This window comes from Perognathus longimembris, chromosome 5, assembly GCF_023159225.1.
Source record: "Perognathus longimembris pacificus isolate PPM17 chromosome 5, ASM2315922v1, whole genome shotgun sequence".
Lineage (NCBI taxonomy): Eukaryota > Metazoa > Chordata > Mammalia > Rodentia > Heteromyidae > Perognathus > Perognathus longimembris.
The window spans coordinates 10,506,921-10,528,995 of record NC_063165.1 but is presented as its reverse complement, the minus strand read 5'-3'; the positions used below and the strand labels follow the sequence as shown (position 1 = coordinate 10,528,995).

The window sequence follows — 22,075 nt, the reverse complement described above, 5'->3', positions numbered from 1 at the left end:
CACTCTACCATTTGGGCCACAGCACCACTCCGGGCTTTTTCTGTTTCTGTAGTACTGAGGAATTGAACCCAAAGCTTTCATACATGCTAGGCAAGCAACCCATCACTAAGCCATATTCCCAGCCCTAAAATTTCTATTAATAAATCAGTCTGTGCTCTGAAACCTCTAGAATAAAAAGACAGTTTTAAGGGGCTGGGAATATGGCCTAGTGGTAGAGTACTTGCCTCGTATAGATGAAGCCCTGGGTTCAGTTCCTCAGCACCACATATATAGAATAAGCCGAAAGTGGCGCTGTGGCTCAAGTGGTAGACTGCTAGCTAGCCTTGAGCAAAAAGAAGCCAAGGAGAGTACTCAGGCCCTGAGTTCAAGCCCTAGCACTGGCAAAAAAAAACAAAAAAAAGCAGCTTTAAACTAAGGAAACCCAGCAATGGTCTATGAAATTAAGAATTTATAACCAAAACTTTTAGTATCTTCCAAGTTATGACATATGATAGAATCTTACAATATCTTAATATTTGAATAAAGTCATTATTCTCAACCAGTAATATGCACACTGAGCAACAAGGAATTCCTCCAAAGGTGAAAAAGTTATAATCTCCAAGAAAACAAACATCATATTATCCCTACCATTTTTAACACGTTGAGATAATACCAGGCTTAGAAGAGTCCACTGAATTGAGAAGTAAGATTCAGATGATGCTGTAGATACCACATCCTTGTTACAAAGACAATCTGCCAAGGTAGCCAATTTCTCTCCAAGGATATTGCCTTTTAACCAAGGAATTACTAAAGCATGTTTATGTGAACTAGAGCATGCCTGAAACCATAAAATTAAAATAAATATTAGAAGCAAAATCAAAAAGCATCACTGGCACCATTATTACCCTCATCATGTGGCCCTACCCCAAAATGATCCCCCGCTACTCTTCATTCTGATATTCTAGGAAAACTAACATCTTAAATATTCTCCCTCTTCAATAATCGGGCAAGTTAGGGCTGAATTACGCAAAAATCATTACAGATCCCACCTGCTTTATGAAGTCTAGCCCACAATGATCACTGCTTTTCTCCGTTTCTAAAGCACTTACTGAATTGTATAAACATAGAAATGTTTCATCTGTGTGTATCTTGTCTTGCCAATGAGACTGTAAATTCCTTGAAAGCAAAGACTGTCTTAAACTTCCATAGGTGCTATCAGCACTTCAGATAAGGAGAATGAACTTTGAAGATTTATTGTTAAGTGCTGTATATATTACATTTTGTTCATTAATTTTTCTAAAATTAAAGAACAATTGATATATGGCAAAGGTTAATTATTTCGATATGAATGATGGAACTTATTGGACTTATCCCAAATACTGTGAAACAGAGTTACAAGGGCCGGGTATCTGACAGCAACTTATTTATTTTCATTGAGTGGGGCAGGAAGGAAAACTTATAAATCAACCCCCAAAAGCATGTTGATCCATGTTTCCAGAGCTTCTTTTGCTTTTAAGGCTGAGAAGAAAGGAATTTGCAACTTGTTCATTTCAAAGCAATCTGGAAAAAAAAAATCCAAGTACGGATTGGGTAATGCCTGAAAAAGTGCTTATCTTTTCACTTTAAAAAGGTATAAGTAACTACAGCTTATATGTTAGGCCACTCTTTACAATTAAACAGCTGTGTGACCTTGGACAAATCTCTTAACCAAACTAAAACTATTTCTTCAGTTGTAAACTAAAAAGATTAACACTCAGAAACCCTCAAGTTCTTTTTCTAGTTTCAAAATTCTGGCTTTCTAGTTTGGTTTTAAATAAATGGACTTTAGAGCTTTGCTCATAGAGGTAGGTCCCATAAACACTGAAAAATTACTTTTAGAGTTTAGAAGAATAGAACACTGGATTTCCTAAAGCAGTTTACCAAATGAAACAAATCTGTTCTGTAGAACCCTAGTGAAGAAAAGTTTTTGAATGTCTCTCATGTCAGATCAACTTCTCAGTGCACAAACATATTTGCTGAATGTAAGCGTGGCTATGAGGAGACAGAACAGCTACTAAGTTATAGAGCACAGGAAGCAAATACCTAGCAACTTTAAAACTCAGCACAGAAAAAGAAACTCTTTTAAACAGACATGAGTACCTGTACTACCTCGAGAATATGACCTGCATATGAAATAAATATATCAGCTCATCAAATTACTGCCCTCCCAAGCCCTGTTTTTCAAGGCGCTGTCTGATAATGTGGGAAGAAGGGCACTGGATAAGCTTCGTAAATTCATGCAATGGTGTGCCTGACAAATTATATTTCTCATACTGAATAATAAAACATTAACATTATGCACTTATTTTGTAAAAATAGACTATCAAAGAAAAGGGAAAGCTACTGTTTAATAGACATAGTTTTATAGTCTTAAGGTGTTTTCTTTTTTGGGGGACTGGAGGGAAGTGAACCCTCAACTTCATATATACTAATTATGCTGTAGCTACAGCATAGACTACAGTTTCAATTTTTCAAGAGTAAAAAACTATGGAGGAAATAGGTGTATAAGGATGTGAACATATGTATCACTGAGCTACACATTCAGAAATGGTTAGGATGGAAATAGGGTAAAATTCAGTAATAGAACTCTTGCCTAGCATTTATAAAAGGCCATGGATTTTCTAGCATCAAGGAATAAAAAAAAAAACAGATAAAAATCTAAGTTTTTAAAACAATAGAACAAATTTACAAATTCAAAATAGATATCTATTTAAAACTGAAGAGCAAGAAAAAATGTTTTTCAAGACAGTAAAAACTGTAAGTAAGCATAATATTTCTATAGTTGAAAATGTTATTTTTCTATGACATTAGGAAGGAATACTTAAATCACTTTAAAATTTTCTAAATTATTTATATTCATTGATTTTTTTATTACTTTAAATTTTCTTATTCAGTCAAGTATCAAGTAATTCAAAAGTTGGAATATTTGAATTTTCCTACAAAATTTTCGAGGATTAGGAAAACTGTATGTGTTCTAGTCAAGGTCCAAACTATTCAAGTAATTTCCACAAAAGTAAAAATTAATAAGAGTGAAAATCTGTACTTACTAAAATGTTTAACGTTTCCTGTATTATATGACAGAAAAGAGACAATGGATTATCGAGAGCCTATTTGGTTTTCCCTGATATCTCTAAGTAGAAAAACAATACTATACAAAGGCAAAGATGAATGGATTTGCAAATTAGGGGAAGAAGTTACAATAACAAATTTTCAAACACACCTGACCAAGTAAGTGTGCAAACATGACTGTGGTTTTCATTTTTCTATACTCATAAATACAAAAAAGAAAACCCTATGATACCTTTTCAATAACCTGAAGTAGAGAATTCCATTCCAGGTCCTCCTAAAAGAAAAAGAAGTTAGAACCAGTCTGGTAGAATGAAGAACAAAACTTTAAAATTCAAAGAGCAAATAAACTTTATGAACAATAGAAAACTAAGTTTTAGCTAGCCAAACCTTAAAATATATGGACTGGAGGGTACTGGTGGCTCATGTCTATAATCCTTGCTACTCAGGAGGCTAAGATCTGAGGATCATGGTTTGAAGACAGACAGGTCAGGCTGTGAGACTCTTTTTGTTGGTGGTGGTGGTGGTAGTGCTCAAGGTGCTTTATAACACTTTACTTCTTTGAGCCACTGGTTCTACTTGGGGTACACTGATGGTTAATTGGAGATGAGAGTCTTACGGACTTTATTACTGGGTTGGCTTTGAACCATGATACTCAGACATCAGCCTCCTGAGTAGCTATGATTACATACCAAGCCACCAGTGCTCAACAAGACTCTTACCTCCAATTAACTACTAAAAAGCTAAGAAAAAGAGTTGTGACTCCAGTGGTAGAGCACTAGCCTTGAGCAAAAAACTCAAACATAGTGCCTAATCCTTGAGTTCAAGCTCTCCAGGACCAACAAACAACACACACACACACACACACACACACACACACACACACACACACGTATGACTTCAAAACTTCTCTTTTTATTACCAAACTTTTGTGGCTTTTTTGTACATTGGTCCTCGGGCCTGAACTCAATACCTGGGAGTTGTCCCTGAGCTTTTGTCCTCAACCTAGCACTCTACCACTTGAGCCACAGCTCAATTCTGGCTTTTGGGGAGTTAACTATGATCCTCAGATCTTAGCCTCCTGGGTAGCTAGGATTACAAGCATGAGTCACTGGTTCTTGCAACCCTTTAACATATTGGAATTGATGAACATCTACTCAGAAGTCTCACAAGAAGATACTGTTGCCATTAAATTTATGTTCATAGTTAAGAATCCAAAAATAACCCTCATGCATACTTAATAGTATCGCCTATCATTTAAATAATTTTTAAAGTTAAATAATAGTAATACCTTGGTTATATCATCCAAGACCACCTTTCTTTCCATATCACTGTCACAGCAACGGAGGGCACTATACAAAATGTCCACCAGGTAACTGACATCCTTCCTTGGACCTTCACTAAGCCAACCTATTACCTTACGGTACAGAAACTGCACTGCAGGATTCTTTTGTGCAAGTTTGGTTATTTCATAGGGTTTGGCTTTGGTAATATTCCCGTTGTCATCACCAAGGAGCACTTTAAAAAGGTGGCTTGAAGAGAAGGAGTCAAGTAGAGTAGAAAGGAACTGTAGATGTTGTTCTGACTTGTGTTCATTTACGTAATTAATACTCAGTTCTGCAAGTTTACAGACCAAGTCTTCCAAAGGTTTCGTCCTTAAAGGAGACAAGATGTCTGAAGAATTATAAGTAAGACAAGAGTCAGTCACTAACTCAGAACCTTCACGGTTCTCTCCTTCGGAAGATGTACATTTTTCATTCTCCTGAATAACTTCAGCAATCTCATCGGCAAATCTAACCTTACCATTTTTTTTCTTATTCGATTTCAGTGAGCTCTTTGGCTTCTGAAGAACCTGCAAGAGGTTAGATACACTCAAAATGCTATTAACATCCGCTTCTGGCTCATTGACTTTCTTGACACAGATCTCTGACAGTCTTTCCCAGAAATTCAGGAGTACATTCTCCAGGTTGTAAGACGTTTTACCATCTTTCTCCATGTCTGCTTTAGCTTCCCAGGAAGTTAACATTTCAGCTAGATGGTTATATAGTGGCTCATGTTGCAATCCTGGGTCTTTGAGAACTTTATCAATAAAAGGAATCAACTGAAAGAGAACACAAAAAGTTGTTTTTTTTAAGTCAGTTCTCAAGAGAAACAAAATAATAATAAATTTCATATTTGATAATTGAAAAACCTAACTTTTCCCCTAGAACTGTGAAAAAAGTTAACTCAAAGACCACTTTGTCATACAACCAGTTTAATGATTTTATTACGTTCCACCAGAATTACTTGTTTTTAACGTTATTATGGGCTATAATTCATGGTCAGACTTACTTTTGGTTCTTTTTCTGTCTTACTGAAAAAGCACATCTAAGACAATGATCAAGAAATGAGAACTTTTTTCCCCTTGAATTTACAATAGTAAATTAACTCTGAAATATGGGCTTCTATATTTATATTAACTTCAGATTATAAGAAACCCTAAACCTGGCGCTAGTGGCTTATGCTTATAATCCTAGCAGGAAAGTCTATGAGATTATTATCTCCAATTAACCAGCAAAAAGCCAGACATGCAACAGTGACTTCAGCCTTGAGTGAAAAAACTAAGGGAATAGCTCGCAGCTCCTGCGTACCAGCAAGAAGAGGGGAAAGAAAAGGGTAAAAGCCAGCCAGCCCACAAGCCTACAAAGCTAAAACCCACATGTTCAAAAAAGGATAAATGTACAGAAGCCTTTTAGATAGGATGTTTGTTGCATAACTTAAGCTTAATGCTAATGTTTCCAACAGTATCTTTCATTTTATACTACCTTTTTAATTCCAGAGACTTAGATATTTTTGATGAGATTAATGAGTAGCCTTCAGGTTATCCTAGTACATACCCTAGCAAGTGATGGCATTATTTAATTTGAAATTATAAAAAACAAAATCTTTACATGGAAGGCTATCACAAATAGCAACAAGACACAATGAGCTTGATTCTTCACAGTCAGTATGCAAAGGCCCAGATAACTTTCCCATCCTAAGTACCTGGTCATTGACGAGCATCTTTTCCATCTCTTCCTCACCTAAGTTTTGTTGCATTATAAAACGTAAGCATTCAAAAAAAGCAGTTATTACTGCTGAGCATTCTGAACAGCTTGTTTTCATTCTCTCTGTTGACAGCCTATAAAATAATGACTGTGTATTACTCTCATGAAGAAAATGAACTCAGAATCACCAAAATAAAGACACTGACAAACCAAAGGATAACTTCTTTAAAAATTCTTAAACACTAACAAGTAAATTACATACAGCCAATGAGAACAGAAATGTAAAGATAGATAAAAAGAAAAAAAGCATTTTCAAAACCATGTTGATAAAAGGTAAGATTCACTTTTTGTTAATAAGTCTACCCATATGCAAATATAAAAAGTAGGCTGGAAAGAGATCATGGCATAGTTTAAGTAATCATTAGCAAAATTAGTTTTTATTAAGCTCAATATATGCAGTGAAGTAATTTTTTAAATGTTAAAACAGCTATATATGGGCTGAGAATGTAGCTTAGTGGTAGAGTGATTTGCCTAGCATGCATGAAGCCCTGGGTTCAATTCCTCAGTATCACATAAAAAGAAAAAGCTGGAAATGGTACTGTGGATCAAGTGTTAGAGTGCTAGCCTTGAGCAAAAGAAGCTCAGGGACCAACCGCTGAGTTCAAGCCCTGGGACTGGCAAAAAAAAACAAAAACAAAAAAACCCACACATTCAACTTGAAGGAACTCTTGATGAACTTTACTGGCTCATTATCTGCATTGGTATACAAAAGTCAAAGTTCATTTGAAAGATGGGCTATGATTCCTATCTCCACATAGGAACTTAACCCCATTTCTAGGTTGTTGCTATGTACTACCACAGTAACTATGACAATACTCAAAGAAAAAAAGAAAGAAACGTCTCTGAAAATATTAAGTGTTTAACAAACAATACAATTTGGAAGCAATTCAAATAAGACAATAATTAGAACGAAAACAGGGAAAAGTGTCTTTAAATAAACACAATTCAAATTGCTTACCCTGCAACTAGAGAGGTGAGGAAATTTTTAAAGAAATCCAGCTTTGGATCTGTGATGGACTGAGGGAGTTTGCTGATAAATGGCAAAAGGTAAGGATATATGACAGTAGCTAGGCCTCGACCACCTTCACGAACCACAATTGAGAGTTTGGGAAAAACACTTTTTTTTGCATTTACATGAAGCCAACAGTCCTATCCAAAGAAAAGATAAAAACAGTGATTAAAGATTATAAAACATACTTTCCCCAATTTAGAAAGAACACACACTGGCTCTCAAAAAACAAAAATCCAGTATTTTTTCTAAAGAAACTAAAAAAACTGTCAATAAAACTGTTAAGTTATAAATGTTACCCATGTGCTAAACATATGAAACTATATATGCCATATGTTGATAGGATAAGGTTGGGTAGAAATAATTATTTAACCTAACAGAAGCTGGATATGGCAACTCATGCTATGTACCCGTTAGTCAAGACACAGAGATGGGAGAACCAAAGTTCAAAGATAGCCATGGGGAAAAAGTGAAAGATTCTTCCATTAAAAAAAATAAAGGGGCTGGGAATATGGCCTAGTGGCAAGAGTGCTTGCCTCCTATACATGAAGCTCTCGGTTCAATTCCCCAGCACCACATATATGGAAAACGGCCAGAAGGGGCGCTGTGGCTCAGGTGGCAGAGTGCTAGCCTTGAGTAGGAAGAAGCCAGGGACAGTGCTCAGGCCCTGAGTCCAAGGCCCAGGACTGGCCAAAAAATAAATAAATAAATAAATAAACCAAAGAAAAATGAGATGTGGACGTGGCTCAAGTGATATTGTACTTAGCAAGCACAGAGCCCAGAGTTCAAATTCCAGTACCAGACACACACACACACACACACACACACACACACACACACACACACGCACGCCCAGAAAACTTAAAAGGTAATTTTTTAAGAACACAAGTTATATTTTACCTTAAATATAAGAGTTAGATATTTTGTCTAGAATGTTATAACATACAAGAGTAATTAATATTGACCAAATAGGAAGTAAAACTTTATGCCATTTCATAATCAGTTTAAGAGGTAAACTAAATTTGAAAAGCATTTTTGCAGTAGATAGTCTAATGGTCTCTCACATTTTGTCCAAGAGTTCTAGAATTATGAAGACAAGTACTCTTCAATGAATTAAGTGTGCCTCTCTTACATACCTCAATAGTTGTAAGTGTGTAGAGAACAGCTTCCCAGAGAGCTGGGCAGACAATGGGGTCACTGTCATCAATGCTAAGGAGAACAGATGGGCTCACTTTAGAAGCTTCCTCATTCATCAACTTTGGGATGCGCTGGCACAAAGCAGAAACTAACTCAAAATACGCTGATCGAATCTAAAGAAAGAAATGTAACATTTAAAAAATGTAATATTTTAAAAAATATGTATTTATGCCAGGTGACGGTGGCTTATGCCTATCTACTCAGAAGGCTGAGAGCTGAGGATCACAGTTAAAAGCCAGCCTGGGCAAGACTGTAAAACACCTACCTCCAAGTAAACACCAGAAAATAAGGAGTGGCACTGTGGCTCAAACTGTTAGCCTTAAGTAGAAGAGCTCAGGGACAGTGCCAGGCCTAGGAGTTGAAGTCCCATGACCAACCAAAAGAAAAAAAAAACTGTGTGTATGTGTGTGTGTGTGTATTTATGACAGTGAAGATATATACCCTAGTGAGAGAGTTACATTTTTTCATTAATAAAACTAAAAGTACTATGAAATACTTAAAAAAAATCTTCTTATAGGTATCAAATACATGAAAAGATACTTGGTATTACCAATGAAAAAATGAAAGCAAGAAGAATTTAACTTTGTCTTACTTGAAACAAACTTTCAAGTCCTTTTCATAGCAGGCCCCTTCATTTGGGGCTCTAGCAGAGCCAAACACACACGGAACAATAATCAGCAGAAAAAAAAAAAAGAAACTTCATCATTATGGCTGTTATATAATAGAATTATCAGTCACACACTCCAAAAAAAACAATACTTATGTTTAAAGAAACAGACATATAAAGAAATCTGCAGGGAAAGGGATCCTAGAAATAACATAGCAGACCTGAAAAAGAATAAGCTGTAATTCTTAAACTAAAAATTAATTAATTAGGGCTGGGGATATGGCCTAGTGGCAAGAGTGCTTGCCTCGTATACATGAGGCCCTGGGTTCAATTCCCCAGCACCACATATACAGAAAATGGCCAGAAGTGGCACTGTGGCTCAAGTGGCAGAGTGCTAGCCTTGAGCAAAAAGAAGCCAGGGACAGTGCTCAGGCCCTGAGTCCAAGCCCCAGGAATGGCCAAAATAAAAATAAATAAATAAAAAATTAATTAATTAATTAATTAAAAATTAAAGTTCAATTTATAGCTTAAGGACAGTATTATGGGTAGGATGTGTTTTCTGTGCCAAATTGTAAGTTGAAGCTCCATTTACCAAAAGAATTTAGAAAACCCACTGTTCTAACTCAGCTCAAACCAGGCAGTATTCTGTTTTCTTATTTCATTTCACATATTATGAACAATCTACCACATTGTTTGAAGTTCTTTTGCTTTTCTTTAGCAATTTTCAGGTTAAATCTCCTTCCAATGCAGTATGGCTTATTGTGGCAAAGTACAAGAAGACTATGAGGCATCTTATAGAAGAACTATATTAAAGGCTGGGGGCGGTATAGCTCAGTTAAAAGAACAATTGCTTAGAACACACAGGAACCCAGCACCACCAAAACAACAACCACTACAACAAAGGTTTTTCTTTAAAACAGACAAAACGTCTATCTTGTGTTAGATAATCCTACTTGAAGCATGAGTTCCAGTGCTTTCAGCTATTAATTCAATATTGATGAACCAATTTAAATGGAAACAAAGTTCACAAGAAATATTATGACCAGAAGTTCATGGGAGCCTAATTTTTGAATATTCCCTAGGAACAATGCTTCAGCAACTGCTAATTCAATGTTTAGGCTGACATTATGTAACATAACTACTATGAAGTGAGAACTTCTTATACAAATAAACAACATACATAAAAACCACAATGAAGTAGAGGAAGGAAAATAACAAAAGTGAAAAAAATGAATGCATTAAATGAGAAAAACCTTGTATATACTAACAATTTCAAGGTAGCATAAATGAAGAAATATGATAATTCAACTCTGAACCTAAGGCCCAAGCTTTAGAAAAACTGAAGCAGGGGATATAGTTTCAAGGGTAGAGTGTGCACTTTGGATATATAATGTATATATAATGTGATTCCATCTCCAGTAGCAAAAAGCAAAACAACCTAGTAAGAAGTGATCATTTTAAATACTGAACATTGAGATAAAATACAAATGGAATTTAGTAAGATTAAGAGGGAAAAATGAATTAAGTGTCTTAAAATGAAAAGGATTCAGATACCTGAGGTATATTGTGTTTTCCATACTTCCAAAACTTATTCTGTGACAACAGAGATTTAAATCGCTCCTCCAGAGAATCAAGCTCATTATCAGGTATGAGGCAAAGCAATTTCTTCAATGCCAATAAAGAACAAGTTACAACTCGGTAGAATTTAGCTTCCCGTTCTTCTTCTGGAACAGTTCTTGGTTTGAAAAGTGGATAAATGTTAGAATTTCAAACAAGCCAAACCACATATTTGCACTTCTGCTTTTAATTTCTGTCACTGTCTACCACAGTTACTTTATTTCTGCCTTTTACTCCCTTCTGCCAATCTTCCTCAAAATGTAAACTGCACAGAATTTTAATCACATATCTAGTACTAAAATAAGATGATAGTAGACCAAGGTCAAAGCTTGAAATAAGTGAACAAGAGTATTTCCCTCAGTGCCATGTGTTAAGGTGATTCTAGGAATAAATATCAAGGTATCTCGATATATCTATCCCCCATGGATTCTTTTTTTTTGTCAGTCATGGGGCTGGAACTAAGGGCCTGAGTGCTGTTCTCTAAGCTCTTTGTTCCAGGCTAGTACTCTACCACTTTGAGCCACAGTGCCACTTCTGGTTAATTGGAGATAAGAGTCTCAGAGACTTTCCTACCCAGGCTGGCTTTGAATCCCAATCTCAGATCTCAACCTCCTGAGTAGCTAGGATCATAGGCATGAACCATCAGCGCCCAGCATCATCAATTCTCAACAAGAATAAATAAAACATTCTGCGACTCCTTCAATGCAAATCAAAAATATTTTCAAGTAAAATTCAAAATAGTTCCTATTACGAATGCAAAAATCTAAATATGTAGGGAAATCTAAAATTACCCTTCTCATAGAACTGAATGAGTAGTTCCCAGATAATTCAAGTAAAATGGCAAGGTAATTTGCATCAAGAAGCACTTAATAGAGTACCTGTAGCACTGGAAGTTGAAATGTCTACAAGAAATCACTACATGAGCCAGGCCCCAGTGGCTCATGCCTGCATTCCTAACTTCTCAGGAGGCTAAGATTTGTGGGTCAGAGTTCAAAGCCAGCCCAAACAGGAAAGTCGCTGAGATTCTTATCTTTAATTGTTCACCAGAAAACTGGAAGTGGTACTGTGGCTCAAAGTGGTAGAACTTACAAGCCTTGAGCGAAAAATCTCAGAGACAGCTCCTAGGCCCTGATTCAAGACCCCATGACCAAAAGAGAGAGAGAGAGAGAGAGAGAGAAGAAATCACTACATGAAAATTGACATTACAACTGGTTATACATGACTGAAACAAATCCTAACATAATTTATAGAAATTCAACTTACTGTGGGTCACTGAGTGTATCAGGTGTTTCTTTTAGAAGATGATCCTGCAGGACCTACAGAATCAATGGTGAACAGCTACAATTAAGTAAAATCCATTTAAAAAACTCTCCATAAACTTCATCTTACCTAGTGGCAAAATACAGCAGTAATATTATTATGTTCCCTATCAATCCCTAAAGTTGGTTGTTGCCACTGGAGCAGCAGAACATGTATTTCCTCCTCACACCACTAATTCTCATTCAAAAAGTGTTTCCACTACTCAACTTTGACCACTACTTTCTTTATTTCTCTTGCAACAGCAGTGCAGTGGGATAATCAATTAGTACATCTCAGAGAACAATCAGACTTTTCCTTCTCCTTCTTTTTGAGTCTCTCCACCCCTAGAAGAGCACATACAGGTTCTTCCCCATTAAAAAAGGTATTCTTTTTTTTTTTAGGTTGTATAAGTCTGCTTACTTCATGAGTGCAACATTATTAGTAGTAACAAGTTTATCCATAGTAACAATAGTGAAAACTTGTAGAACTCTACCAAAAAGAGTACATCTTATCAACTTGACTAGACTGATAACTGCTTAGGGTATTAATAAAGTACACTTTGGTGTAAGTCCATAGAGAGCAATTAAGAGACATCTTTAGATCATAAGAGCTTTAATCTAATGAAAGGATTGCTCACTTGATGGGCCCATAATATTTTGGTATTATTGTGAGGTAGAAAAAAAAAAGAACTAAGGCCTAGTTGGAGGAAGTAGCTGGGAAGCCTTATAACTAACCTGGAAGGAAAGACACCTTCCAGTAAGCCCTTTTAACCACCATAAGACTGGAAGTGGCACTGTGGCTCAAAGTGGTAGAGCACCAGCCTTCAGCAAAAAAGCTCAGGGACAGTGTCCAACCCTAGTTCAAGCCCCACAACCAACAACAACAACAACAAAAAAAAATTCCTGAGGCTTATCCCATTAATACTACTTTGGAAGGGAGGAGGCCATACAAAGTAGCTCCTTAATACATTTTAACGTGATAAAAATAGTTTTTCAATTTAACATACAGCCTGAATCTCTCCTTTGCATATGACACTCAAAAGTATGTAGTAGGAGCAAGGTACTCAAGCCCATAATCTAGCTAAACAAAAGGATTGAGGATTACAGTTTAACTCCAGCCCACGCAGGAAAATCTGTAAGATACGCATCTCCAATTAAAAACCAAAAAAGCCAAAGTGAAGCTCGGGCTCCAGTGGTTCAAGCCCCAGGATAGGCACACATAAAAAAAAAAGTTACAAGTGGAGATTGTTTCCAGTAATAAAGCATGAGTCTTGAAAGAAAAAAGCCAAGTGAAATCTTTAAATTCAAGTGAGTCTCTTAAGTTCAAGATACAGTACCAACACACACACACACACACACACACACACACACACACACACACCAACATTATATTCTTTATCATAATAAATTATAAATGTAAGGATAGCATTTCTTGGAGTTCTGTGAGATATTCTAGCAAATCAATTGAACCTGAAGAGAGAATCTGAGAACCCTAATATGTAAGCAGTCAGAAGTCACAAAGGCCAGGACTTGGAACTTAGTTTGCAGTGGAAGTGGAAGCAGATGTGGGCAATGAGTCCACAACTTGTGGCTTCTAGAACTTCCTGCAGGTACTGTTAGAAGTGAGTGAAATTAGAGGACACCTAGCAGATACAGAGAAATCCCTAACCCTTTTGAGGTCACAGAAGTCATTGTGTGTTGATTGAGGTACCCAGTAAAGTACAGAACAAATTACTTTTTCCTGACACACCTACAAAATCAGATAGATATCATTGAACATGCCTCACGTCCCCTGAAGCAGTTAAGGAAATATAGATACATAGTGATTCCCAAAACTTACAGTTGCAATTTCATCTTTACAAAATGCTATGGCTTCGGGTTGTTTGCTGGGAGGAAAAGCAGCTTCAAAGGCTTCTTTTGCCGCAAGTGCCGCTGGCGCATATGTATCACACTGAGCCATGAGCCAATAGCCCATTAAGCTTTTTAAATAGGGAGCCAAGTGCTTCTTTACTTTAAGGATAAGTTTTTCAAAAGCTTGCTGTGTGGCTTCTCGAACACGGCGGTCATGATCCTGTGAAAATATAATATGGCTTAAAAACAAATATCAACATTTCTAGGAAAACTCTAATGACTCATTAACAAGAATTCGCCTGCATACAGAGCTGTATTAAAATCAATTTTTATGGCATTGTGGATAGAGTTCAGTGGACCTGTTTTGCATGCAATAAGGCCCTGAGTTCAATCTCAAGCACCAAAAATTGTTTCAAAATATTGAAGAATATTCATTTGAAGGGGTTCATTTCCTTTTTTCAAATCAGTACTGGGAGAGAGCAAGGAAAGGGAGTGACATTGTCTAAAAAGAAATGTACTCATTACCTGACATGCAACTGTAACCCCTTTGTATTTCACCTTTATAATATCAATCTTTTTAAATAAGAAAAAAATCAGATATTGGGTGAAATAACTTTCCCTTTTTCACCTTTGCCAGAGACTGTATTCAAGATAGGTTCAAATCTAGACTTTAATCAATTACAAGAAACTAATTCTCTTCTACGACAAACAAATAAGGGAATAAAATAACTCCCCAAATTCCTTATGCCTGAAAAGCAATGATTTCTTTAATAAAGGTCTACCTTTGGGAGTTTTTTGTTGGGTTTTTTTGGTGTTGTTATTTTGGTGCTGGGCACTATCCCTGAGATTTCTTTTTCCTCAAGACTAGTGCTTTACCACTTGAATAACAGCTGCACTTCCAGCTTTCTGGTGGCTAAATGAAGATAGGAGTCTCACATGAACCTCTGCTCAGAATGGTTTTGAAGCACAATTTCCAGATTTCAATCTTCTGAGTAGCCAGAATTACAGGTGAGAGCCAGGGGCTCACTAGCTCTTATTTTTAAGGCAGAGTCACACTGTGTAATCCAAGCTGGCCTCAAACTCATGATTCACTTTTCTCAGCCTCCCGAATGTGTATCATCATGCCCAGCAAAACTTAGTTTCTGAAAATACAGATTCTATACGTACATTCTTCACAACCCAACATGGTCCAATGTTTATAACAATGCTGACATAACACTTCATAACCTAAACTTGACAATCTCTAAGATTGTAACCAAAAAGTTCACAATAGAAATAACATAGTGAAAGTCTTAATACTTACAAGTGAAATTTTGCAGAAAATTCTTGGCCAATAGGGAAGGACTCCTTTCACAATTTCTGTGTCTCTATCTGAACACATGGTTCCAAATTCCTGCATTGCCTGAAAAATTATTAACATCATTCATAAATAACAGCAATCATATTTGCACATGCTTAATTTTCTTATGTTTTGGAAGCTGAGTCTATTTTATATAATAAAAGAATACATTATTTCTTTCTGTGATATTTAGAAAAAAATATAATGATTTCACAGTCCACTATAGTAGAAACTTTTCAACTTTATTTTTTAAATTAAATACATACACATATCAGCAACAAAGATATGTATAAATTAATAGTATTGAACCAGATGCCACTGGCTCATGCCTGTAATCTTAACTTCTCAGGAGACTGAGATCTGAGGATCATTATTCAGCCAGCAACGAGAAAGTGGTAAGGCTCATCTCCAACTAATCACTCAAAACAGTGGAGTAGAGCTGTGGCTCAAGTACTAGAGTGCTAGTATTGAGCAAAAATGCTCAGGGAGCTAGGCAGCAGTTGCACACACTTGTAATCCTAGCTACTCAGGAAGCTGAGATCTAAGGATTATGGTTTGAAGCCAGCCCAGGCAGGAAAGTCCATGAGACTCTCATCTCCCAATAAACCATCAGAAGACCAGAAGTGGTGCTGTGGTAGAGAAGTGGCCTTGAACAAAAAAGCTCAGGGTCAGCACATAGGCCATGTTGTCAAGCCCACAGCCACCACCACCAACAAAAAATGCTCAGGAACAGCTCCCAAGGCCCTGAGTTCAAGCCTCAGGACCAACACACACACACTCTCACACACTCACACACACACACACACACACACACACAATTTATTATTATTATTTTTTTTTGCTAGCCTTGGGGCTTGGACTCAGGGCCTGGGCACTATCCCTGGCTTCTTTTTGCTCAAGGCTAGCACTCTACCATTTGAACCACAGTGCCACTTCTGGCTTTTTCTGTTTATGTGGTGCCAAGGAATTGAACCCAGGGCTTCATGCATGCAAGACGAGCACTGTACCGCTAAGCCATATTCCCTGCACATACACACACAACTTTAATGCTGGACTAGGTAGACTGACATATATCTCTACTCTGAACTACTCAGAGACTCAAATGAACGATCACTGAGCCCAGAACTTCCAGATTAACCTATGCAACACAGAGAAACATCCCAAAAAGAAATAAAATTACATTCTCTACTGGGGAAAAAATGCTTAGTCAAAATTACAAGTAATTCCAAAAACTTCAGAGTATAAGAGCCAGCCTAACTTAAACCTATGTGCCAGAAACAAGTAGAACTGTAAAAGAACTAGTTAATGACAACTTATTGTTCTACATCAAACATGCTAATGGCATTTGTTTTAACAAAAAAGATATTCTTAATCATTTGTATGGATAGAAAAACTTGCCTTTAATTTTGTTGTAACATCTTTCTTAGAAAGTTTCCGCAGCACCATTCTGAAATCAGAATCTACGAGATTGTCTATTTCTTCAGCTCCTTGAATAGCAGGAACATAGCCCAGGTCACTGTGAGACGTTCCAAAACCAATAAATCCAGGCACAGTTCCCTGTTCTTTGGCCAAGAGTTCTGCAGCTCGGCCGCTGTTTGAAGGCTGACAAGAAAAGAGAAAATAAGTCGGAATCCAAGAAGAGCTCAAAATTTAATTTTATAATTTCTTAACAATGCTCATAATGAAACAAAAAAAGAAATTTTGGTCAGTGCTGGGGCCTGAGCACTGTCCCTGGCTTCTTTTTGCTCAAGGCTAACACTCTACCACTTGAGTTCAGGGCCCCTTCTGGGTTTTTCTATATATGTGGTGCTGAGGAATCGAACTCAGGGCTTCATGTATACGAGGCAAGCACTCTACCACTAGGCCATATTCCCAGCACTGGAACAATTTTTTTTTGTTGTTGTTTTTGTTGCCAGTCCTGGGGCATGGACTCAGGGCCTGAGCACTGTCCTTGGCTTCTTTTTGCTTAAGGCTAGCACTCTACCACTTGAGCCACAGCACCACTTCCGGCTTTTTTCTATATATGTGGTGCTGAGGAATAGAACCCAGGGCTTCATGTATACCAGGTGAACACTTTACCACTAGGCCATATTCCCAGTACCTGGAACAAAATTTTTTATCATTGATTTTAAAAATTTTTATTTTCAAGGTTGGAACAAACTTTTTTTTTGGCCAGTCCTGGGGCTTGGACTCAGGGCCTGAGCACTGTCCCTGGCTTCTTCTTGCTCAAGGCTAGCACTCTGCCACTTGAGCCACAGCGCCACTTCTGGCCATTTTCTGTATATGTGGTGCTGGGGAATCGAACCTAGGGCCTCATGTATACGAGGCAAGCACTCTAGCTACTAGGCCATATCCCCAGGCCTGGAACAAACTTTTGACTACTCATTTATCCCTAACCTATTTCATCTATTGTAATATTTCCCAAGTGTCACTACTTCTATCACCATGGACCTGTCAAACATGATCGTAGGGTCCATTTCTTGGTTTCCTAAACACTAGAGCAATGTGCTAAAGCTGTACATACAACTCACTATTGCCATTAATGACTTATGAGATGAATATAAAGGTTCATGAAAGAAGTTTTTATGAATTGAAATGAGATGTTAAGAACCAAAGTATATCACGTGTGGTAAGTTTCCACATTTTAGGAAATTTTTTATCTGACTTTCATTTAAACTATTTATACACATAAGTTTAGTGGGTAATGATATAAAATTAATAAGTTGGTTGGGTCTGACCTTTTCATTTATCTATCATTCAACAAATATTTTGAAACAGTCACAGTTTAACAGGTTTTTTTTGTTGTTGTTATTTAGTTTTGTTTTTAGTAGGTTGAACTAGGTTGTGGGGTTTGAACTCTTGCATCTGGGTAGTATCCCTGAGTTCTTCAGCTCAAGGTTAGTACTCTACCACTTGAGCCACAGCACCACTTCCAATTTTCTGGTGGTTCATTGGAGATAAGAGTTCACAGGCTGGGGCTGGGAATATGGCCTAGTGGCAAGAGTGCTTGCCTCCTACACATGAAGCTCTCGGTTTGATTCCCCAGCACCACATATATGGAAAACAGCAGAAGGGGCGCTGTGGCTCAGGTGGCAGAGTGCTAGCCTTGAGCGGGAAGAAGCCAGGGATGGTGCTCAGGCCCTGAGTCCAAGGCCCAGGACTGGCCAAAAAAAAAAAAAAAAGAGTTCACAGGCTAGGAATATGGGCTAGTGGCAAGAGTGCTTGCCTCGTATACATGAAGCCCTGGGTTCTATTCCCCAGCACCACATACATAGAAAACAGCCAGAAGTGGCACTGTGGCTCAAGTGGCAGAGTGCTAGCCTTGAGCAAAAAGAAGCCAGGGACAATGCTCAGGCCCAGAGTCCAAGCCCCAGAACTGGCAAAAAAAAAAAAAAAAAAGAGTTCACAGACTTTCCTGCCCAGTTGGCTTTGAACCACAATGATCAAATCTCAGCCTTCTGAGTAGCTAGGATTACAGGCATGAGCCACCGGTGTCCTGCTACAATATGACAGTTCTAATGACAGCTTTTAGACAGAATTTCTCAAGAGTATATAACATTAATTTCCACATACTTTGGCCTAGCTTATCCTCTTTAGGATAACCTTATTTTTAGACAGCTGAGCATGAGTGGATCTCTCTTGTGGCTGAGATCTGAGGATTGCAGTTCAAAACCAGCCTGGGCAGGAAAGTCTGTGAGACTGTTCAATTAACCAGCAAAAAAGCCAGAAGTGGAGCTCTAGTTCAAGTGGCAGAGGACTAGCAGTGCTCAAGGACAGTACCCAGCCCCTGCATTAAAAAAGTACCAGGACCAACACATGCATGAACACATGCGCTCCCCCTCCCCACACACACACGAAAAAGAAAAAAGTAAAGGTGACCAAATGTTAGCAGCCAATTCTTTTAGTAAAGAATATATGAATTGTCATTAATATTCTTGCAACTTCAGCTTATATTAAGGAGTTTTCAAGAATAAAATGTTGAGAAAAATTTTAAATACAAATTAAGGGTTAAACAAGGATGCAAGTAAACCATTTAGTGCAGTGCTTAAGGAGCTAATATAACTGTTAATGGTATCTTCCAAAACACACTGACAAACTAGGAAAATATGACACTGAAAAGAATTAACTGAAGCAGGAAAAAATAGCATGCATACTTGGATTATGCTTAGTTAAATTCCAGCACCATAGAAAGAAAAAAAATCCATTAGGATAAAATCACCTGCCTGCAAAATACTTCCTAGAGAAACACGACAGTAAATTACACAGTATATTAGAAATGATAAATGCAATGGGGTAAAAAAAAAAGCAAGGTGAACAGAGTAATGGAAGGTTACAATTTAAAAACAAAATGATAGCAGTACAGCAGTGGTACTTGGCACTGGACACTATGTTGAAAGTGAACTACACAACTTGTGAGTGGGGACAGGAGGAGAAAACTGGAAGGAGAGAAGGAAGTGGTAGGTAATGGTGTCAAAAAAGAAATGTATTCAGTACTTGACTTATGTAGTTGTAACCCCCCTGTATAATAAAAACAATTTAAAAAAAAAGCAAGAAGCTGGGGGGACATTGTCAAGAAGGCATATATATATATATGTATATATATAACCTGATTTATGGAATTGTAACCCCTGTATACAACTACATCATCATCATCGTCATAAACGGGGCGTTCTTCGCCAGACCCGGCGGAAAATGTCTAGTACAACATCGGAAGCCACATTAACCTAAGAGGGATTGGAAGCCTGGCAAGGCGTGGTGAGAAGACGGGTCAGTGTGACTGCAGTGTGCCAAGAGCAGAGATGGTGGGGCAACCAGCAGGTCATCAGCCAGGTGGACCATCGGGGGCCGGAGGCCTTCATCCCGAAGGTCGTAGGACGCCAGTGAACGAAGGCCAAGACCCCAGAGACGCCGGAACATCTCACCCAACGCCTCCCGGCTCCCAGCTTCGGGCCGCCGCTTGCCTCAGGTAACCTTTGCAGTAAGCGCTGGCATCGAACCGCTTCCTAATGGAAGTTCCGTGAGCTCCGCCGGGGGTTAGCTCAGCCACCGCGGCAACGCAGCATCTTTCCTCTAATAACCTCCTCACCAAGTCCCCATCCTCGGGGAAGCTACACGCACGGGGAGGTCACTCCACACACGCCTCGGCACAGCTGCGCGCCACACACACAAGCCAGCGGCCTAAGTGTCGAAGACAACCCCCGCCTCAGCTCCCGCTGGCCGACCAGGCCCCCTCAACGCTCACCCTCAGGTTGCCCTTGGTCCGCTGCTTATTCTTCCCGCCCATGGTTGAGGTGGCGGTGGTACTCTCACTCTTGAGCCCGGTGGTTGACACTGCCGGGCCACTATTTCCGGTTAGAACCGGAAGGGGCGTCATTGTAACAACTTTCCCCCCCCAACCCTCCCCTACCGCCTCCCACCTCACCACCCCCTCCTGGGTCTCTACTTCCGCTCCCGCCTCCTGGCTGCGTCCCTGACCACTCACCGCAGGAAATGTCACAACTGCGATCCCTCCCCCGTGACTGGCGTCACGACTAGCCAATAAAAAGCCAAGCCCTCGATCGTGGCGCCAAATCCTGCCTGGGGAAGCTTTACCGGAAACTGAAGTGGTCCGCTGCTGAACCTCTGGGACATTCGATTGAGCTGCTCTACAGAATTGGTTTTACACAAAGGTAGCAGTAAAATGCAAAGGTAGGAAAGTGTTCGAGTTTTAAAATGATAGCGATCATCGGCATCACCTTAAGGTGTTTGATAGAAAAACAGACTCGGGGCTAGTAAGTCAAATTCTGTGTCTTCCTAAGATTCCCCTTCGGGTTTTGTTTTGAGGTGTGTGAGTGTGCGCGCGTGCGTGCGTGCGTGTGTGTGGTGTGTGTGTGTGTGCCAGGCCACTCTGGGCCTGAGCTTTCTTTGGTCAAGGCTGATGCTCCACCACTTTCGCCGCAGCTCCCCTTCGTTTTTTTGACAGTGGAGATAAGAAGAGTCTCTCAGACGGTCTTGTCAGCGCTGGCTTCAAACCACGATCTTCAGATCTCCGCCCCGAGTAGCTAGGATAGAGGTGCTCTTGAGCCCTCAGCGCTGAGCAAGATTCCTCCCTTGTGAAAATGTGAGTGTTGCTCAGAATTTCAATATTCTCCTCTAGACCTCCTCCTGCTTTCCATACCAAAAGGCTGATTATATGTGGCAGAATCTATTAGAACTTCAAATATAGAACCAAGTACTGCTGGCTCCCACCTGCAATTCTAGCTATTCAGGAGGCAGAGATCTGGGGGTCATGGTTCAGAGTTGGGTGAGACTCTTATCTCTGATTAACCAACATAGACAGATCCACTTGTTTAGTAATTTTGCTTCTCAAAATCAAGCTAGAGACCAACTCTTATGTACAAGCCTTCTTTTCATTCTCCGGGAAGGCACAGTAGTGCAAATTATTTCTCCTTTATTCAACTAGCTTCTTGTTAGGTTCCATCAACAGGAAGAGACTGGGATTCCCGAAAGGAAATCAGTAAACTGCCTTTTACTCTGGCAGCATCAATTGCTTTGGCCAGCAGCAGTTGAGCTTTAGTCTTTCTGAACCCCTTAAAAGAACCAGGTAGTGCTCTTCAGACAACTAAATAGTCTTTAAAATTGTTGAATAATATCATGGGAATGTTTATACAGTATTATGTTGTTTTTAAAATAATTTCATTTGTTTTTTTGTTTATATGGTACTGAAGAATCGAACCCAGGGCCTCCTGCATGCTAGGCAAGCCCTCAGCCACTAAGCCACATTCCCAGCCATTCAGTATTATGTTTAAAAAAACAAAACCCAGGCACCAGTGGCTCACGCTTGTAATACTTAGCTACTCAGGACAGTGAGATACAAATGTCTGTTTGAAGTATACCAGCACGGGGAACTCCATGAGACACTTATCTCTAATAAACTACTCCCAGCCAGCCATATGTGAAAACTGTGGCTCAAGTGGGAAAGCACTAACGTTGAGCACAAAAAAGCTC

The 22,075-nt window shown here is 38.8% G+C and overlaps 1 protein-coding gene across 1 annotated transcript in view; it reads right to left on the bottom strand.

Moving 5' to 3' along the window:
• The window catches only part of Ltn1 (listerin E3 ubiquitin protein ligase 1), a 45,235-nt gene extending 24,799 nt beyond the window's left edge, over positions 1 to 20,436 (bottom strand). Inside the window, exons 1-12 of the mRNA XM_048346351.1 lie at positions 20,331 to 20,436; positions 16,487 to 16,690; positions 15,053 to 15,151; positions 13,739 to 13,969; positions 11,864 to 11,916; positions 10,538 to 10,718; positions 8,316 to 8,489; positions 7,129 to 7,319; positions 6,109 to 6,244; positions 4,376 to 5,185; positions 3,320 to 3,361; positions 628 to 817 (exon numbers count right to left, since the gene is read on the bottom strand). Of these exons, the coding sequence (XP_048202308.1) occupies positions 628 to 817; positions 3,320 to 3,361; positions 4,376 to 5,185; positions 6,109 to 6,244; positions 7,129 to 7,319; positions 8,316 to 8,489; positions 10,538 to 10,718; positions 11,864 to 11,916; positions 13,739 to 13,969; positions 15,053 to 15,151; positions 16,487 to 16,690; positions 20,331 to 20,372 (2,353 nt within the window). The 5' untranslated portion in view covers positions 20,373 to 20,436. The remainder of the gene's footprint in view (positions 1 to 627; positions 818 to 3,319; positions 3,362 to 4,375; positions 5,186 to 6,108; positions 6,245 to 7,128; positions 7,320 to 8,315; positions 8,490 to 10,537; positions 10,719 to 11,863; positions 11,917 to 13,738; positions 13,970 to 15,052; positions 15,152 to 16,486; positions 16,691 to 20,330) is intronic.
• Between the last annotated feature and the right edge of the window lie 1,639 nt (positions 20,437 to 22,075).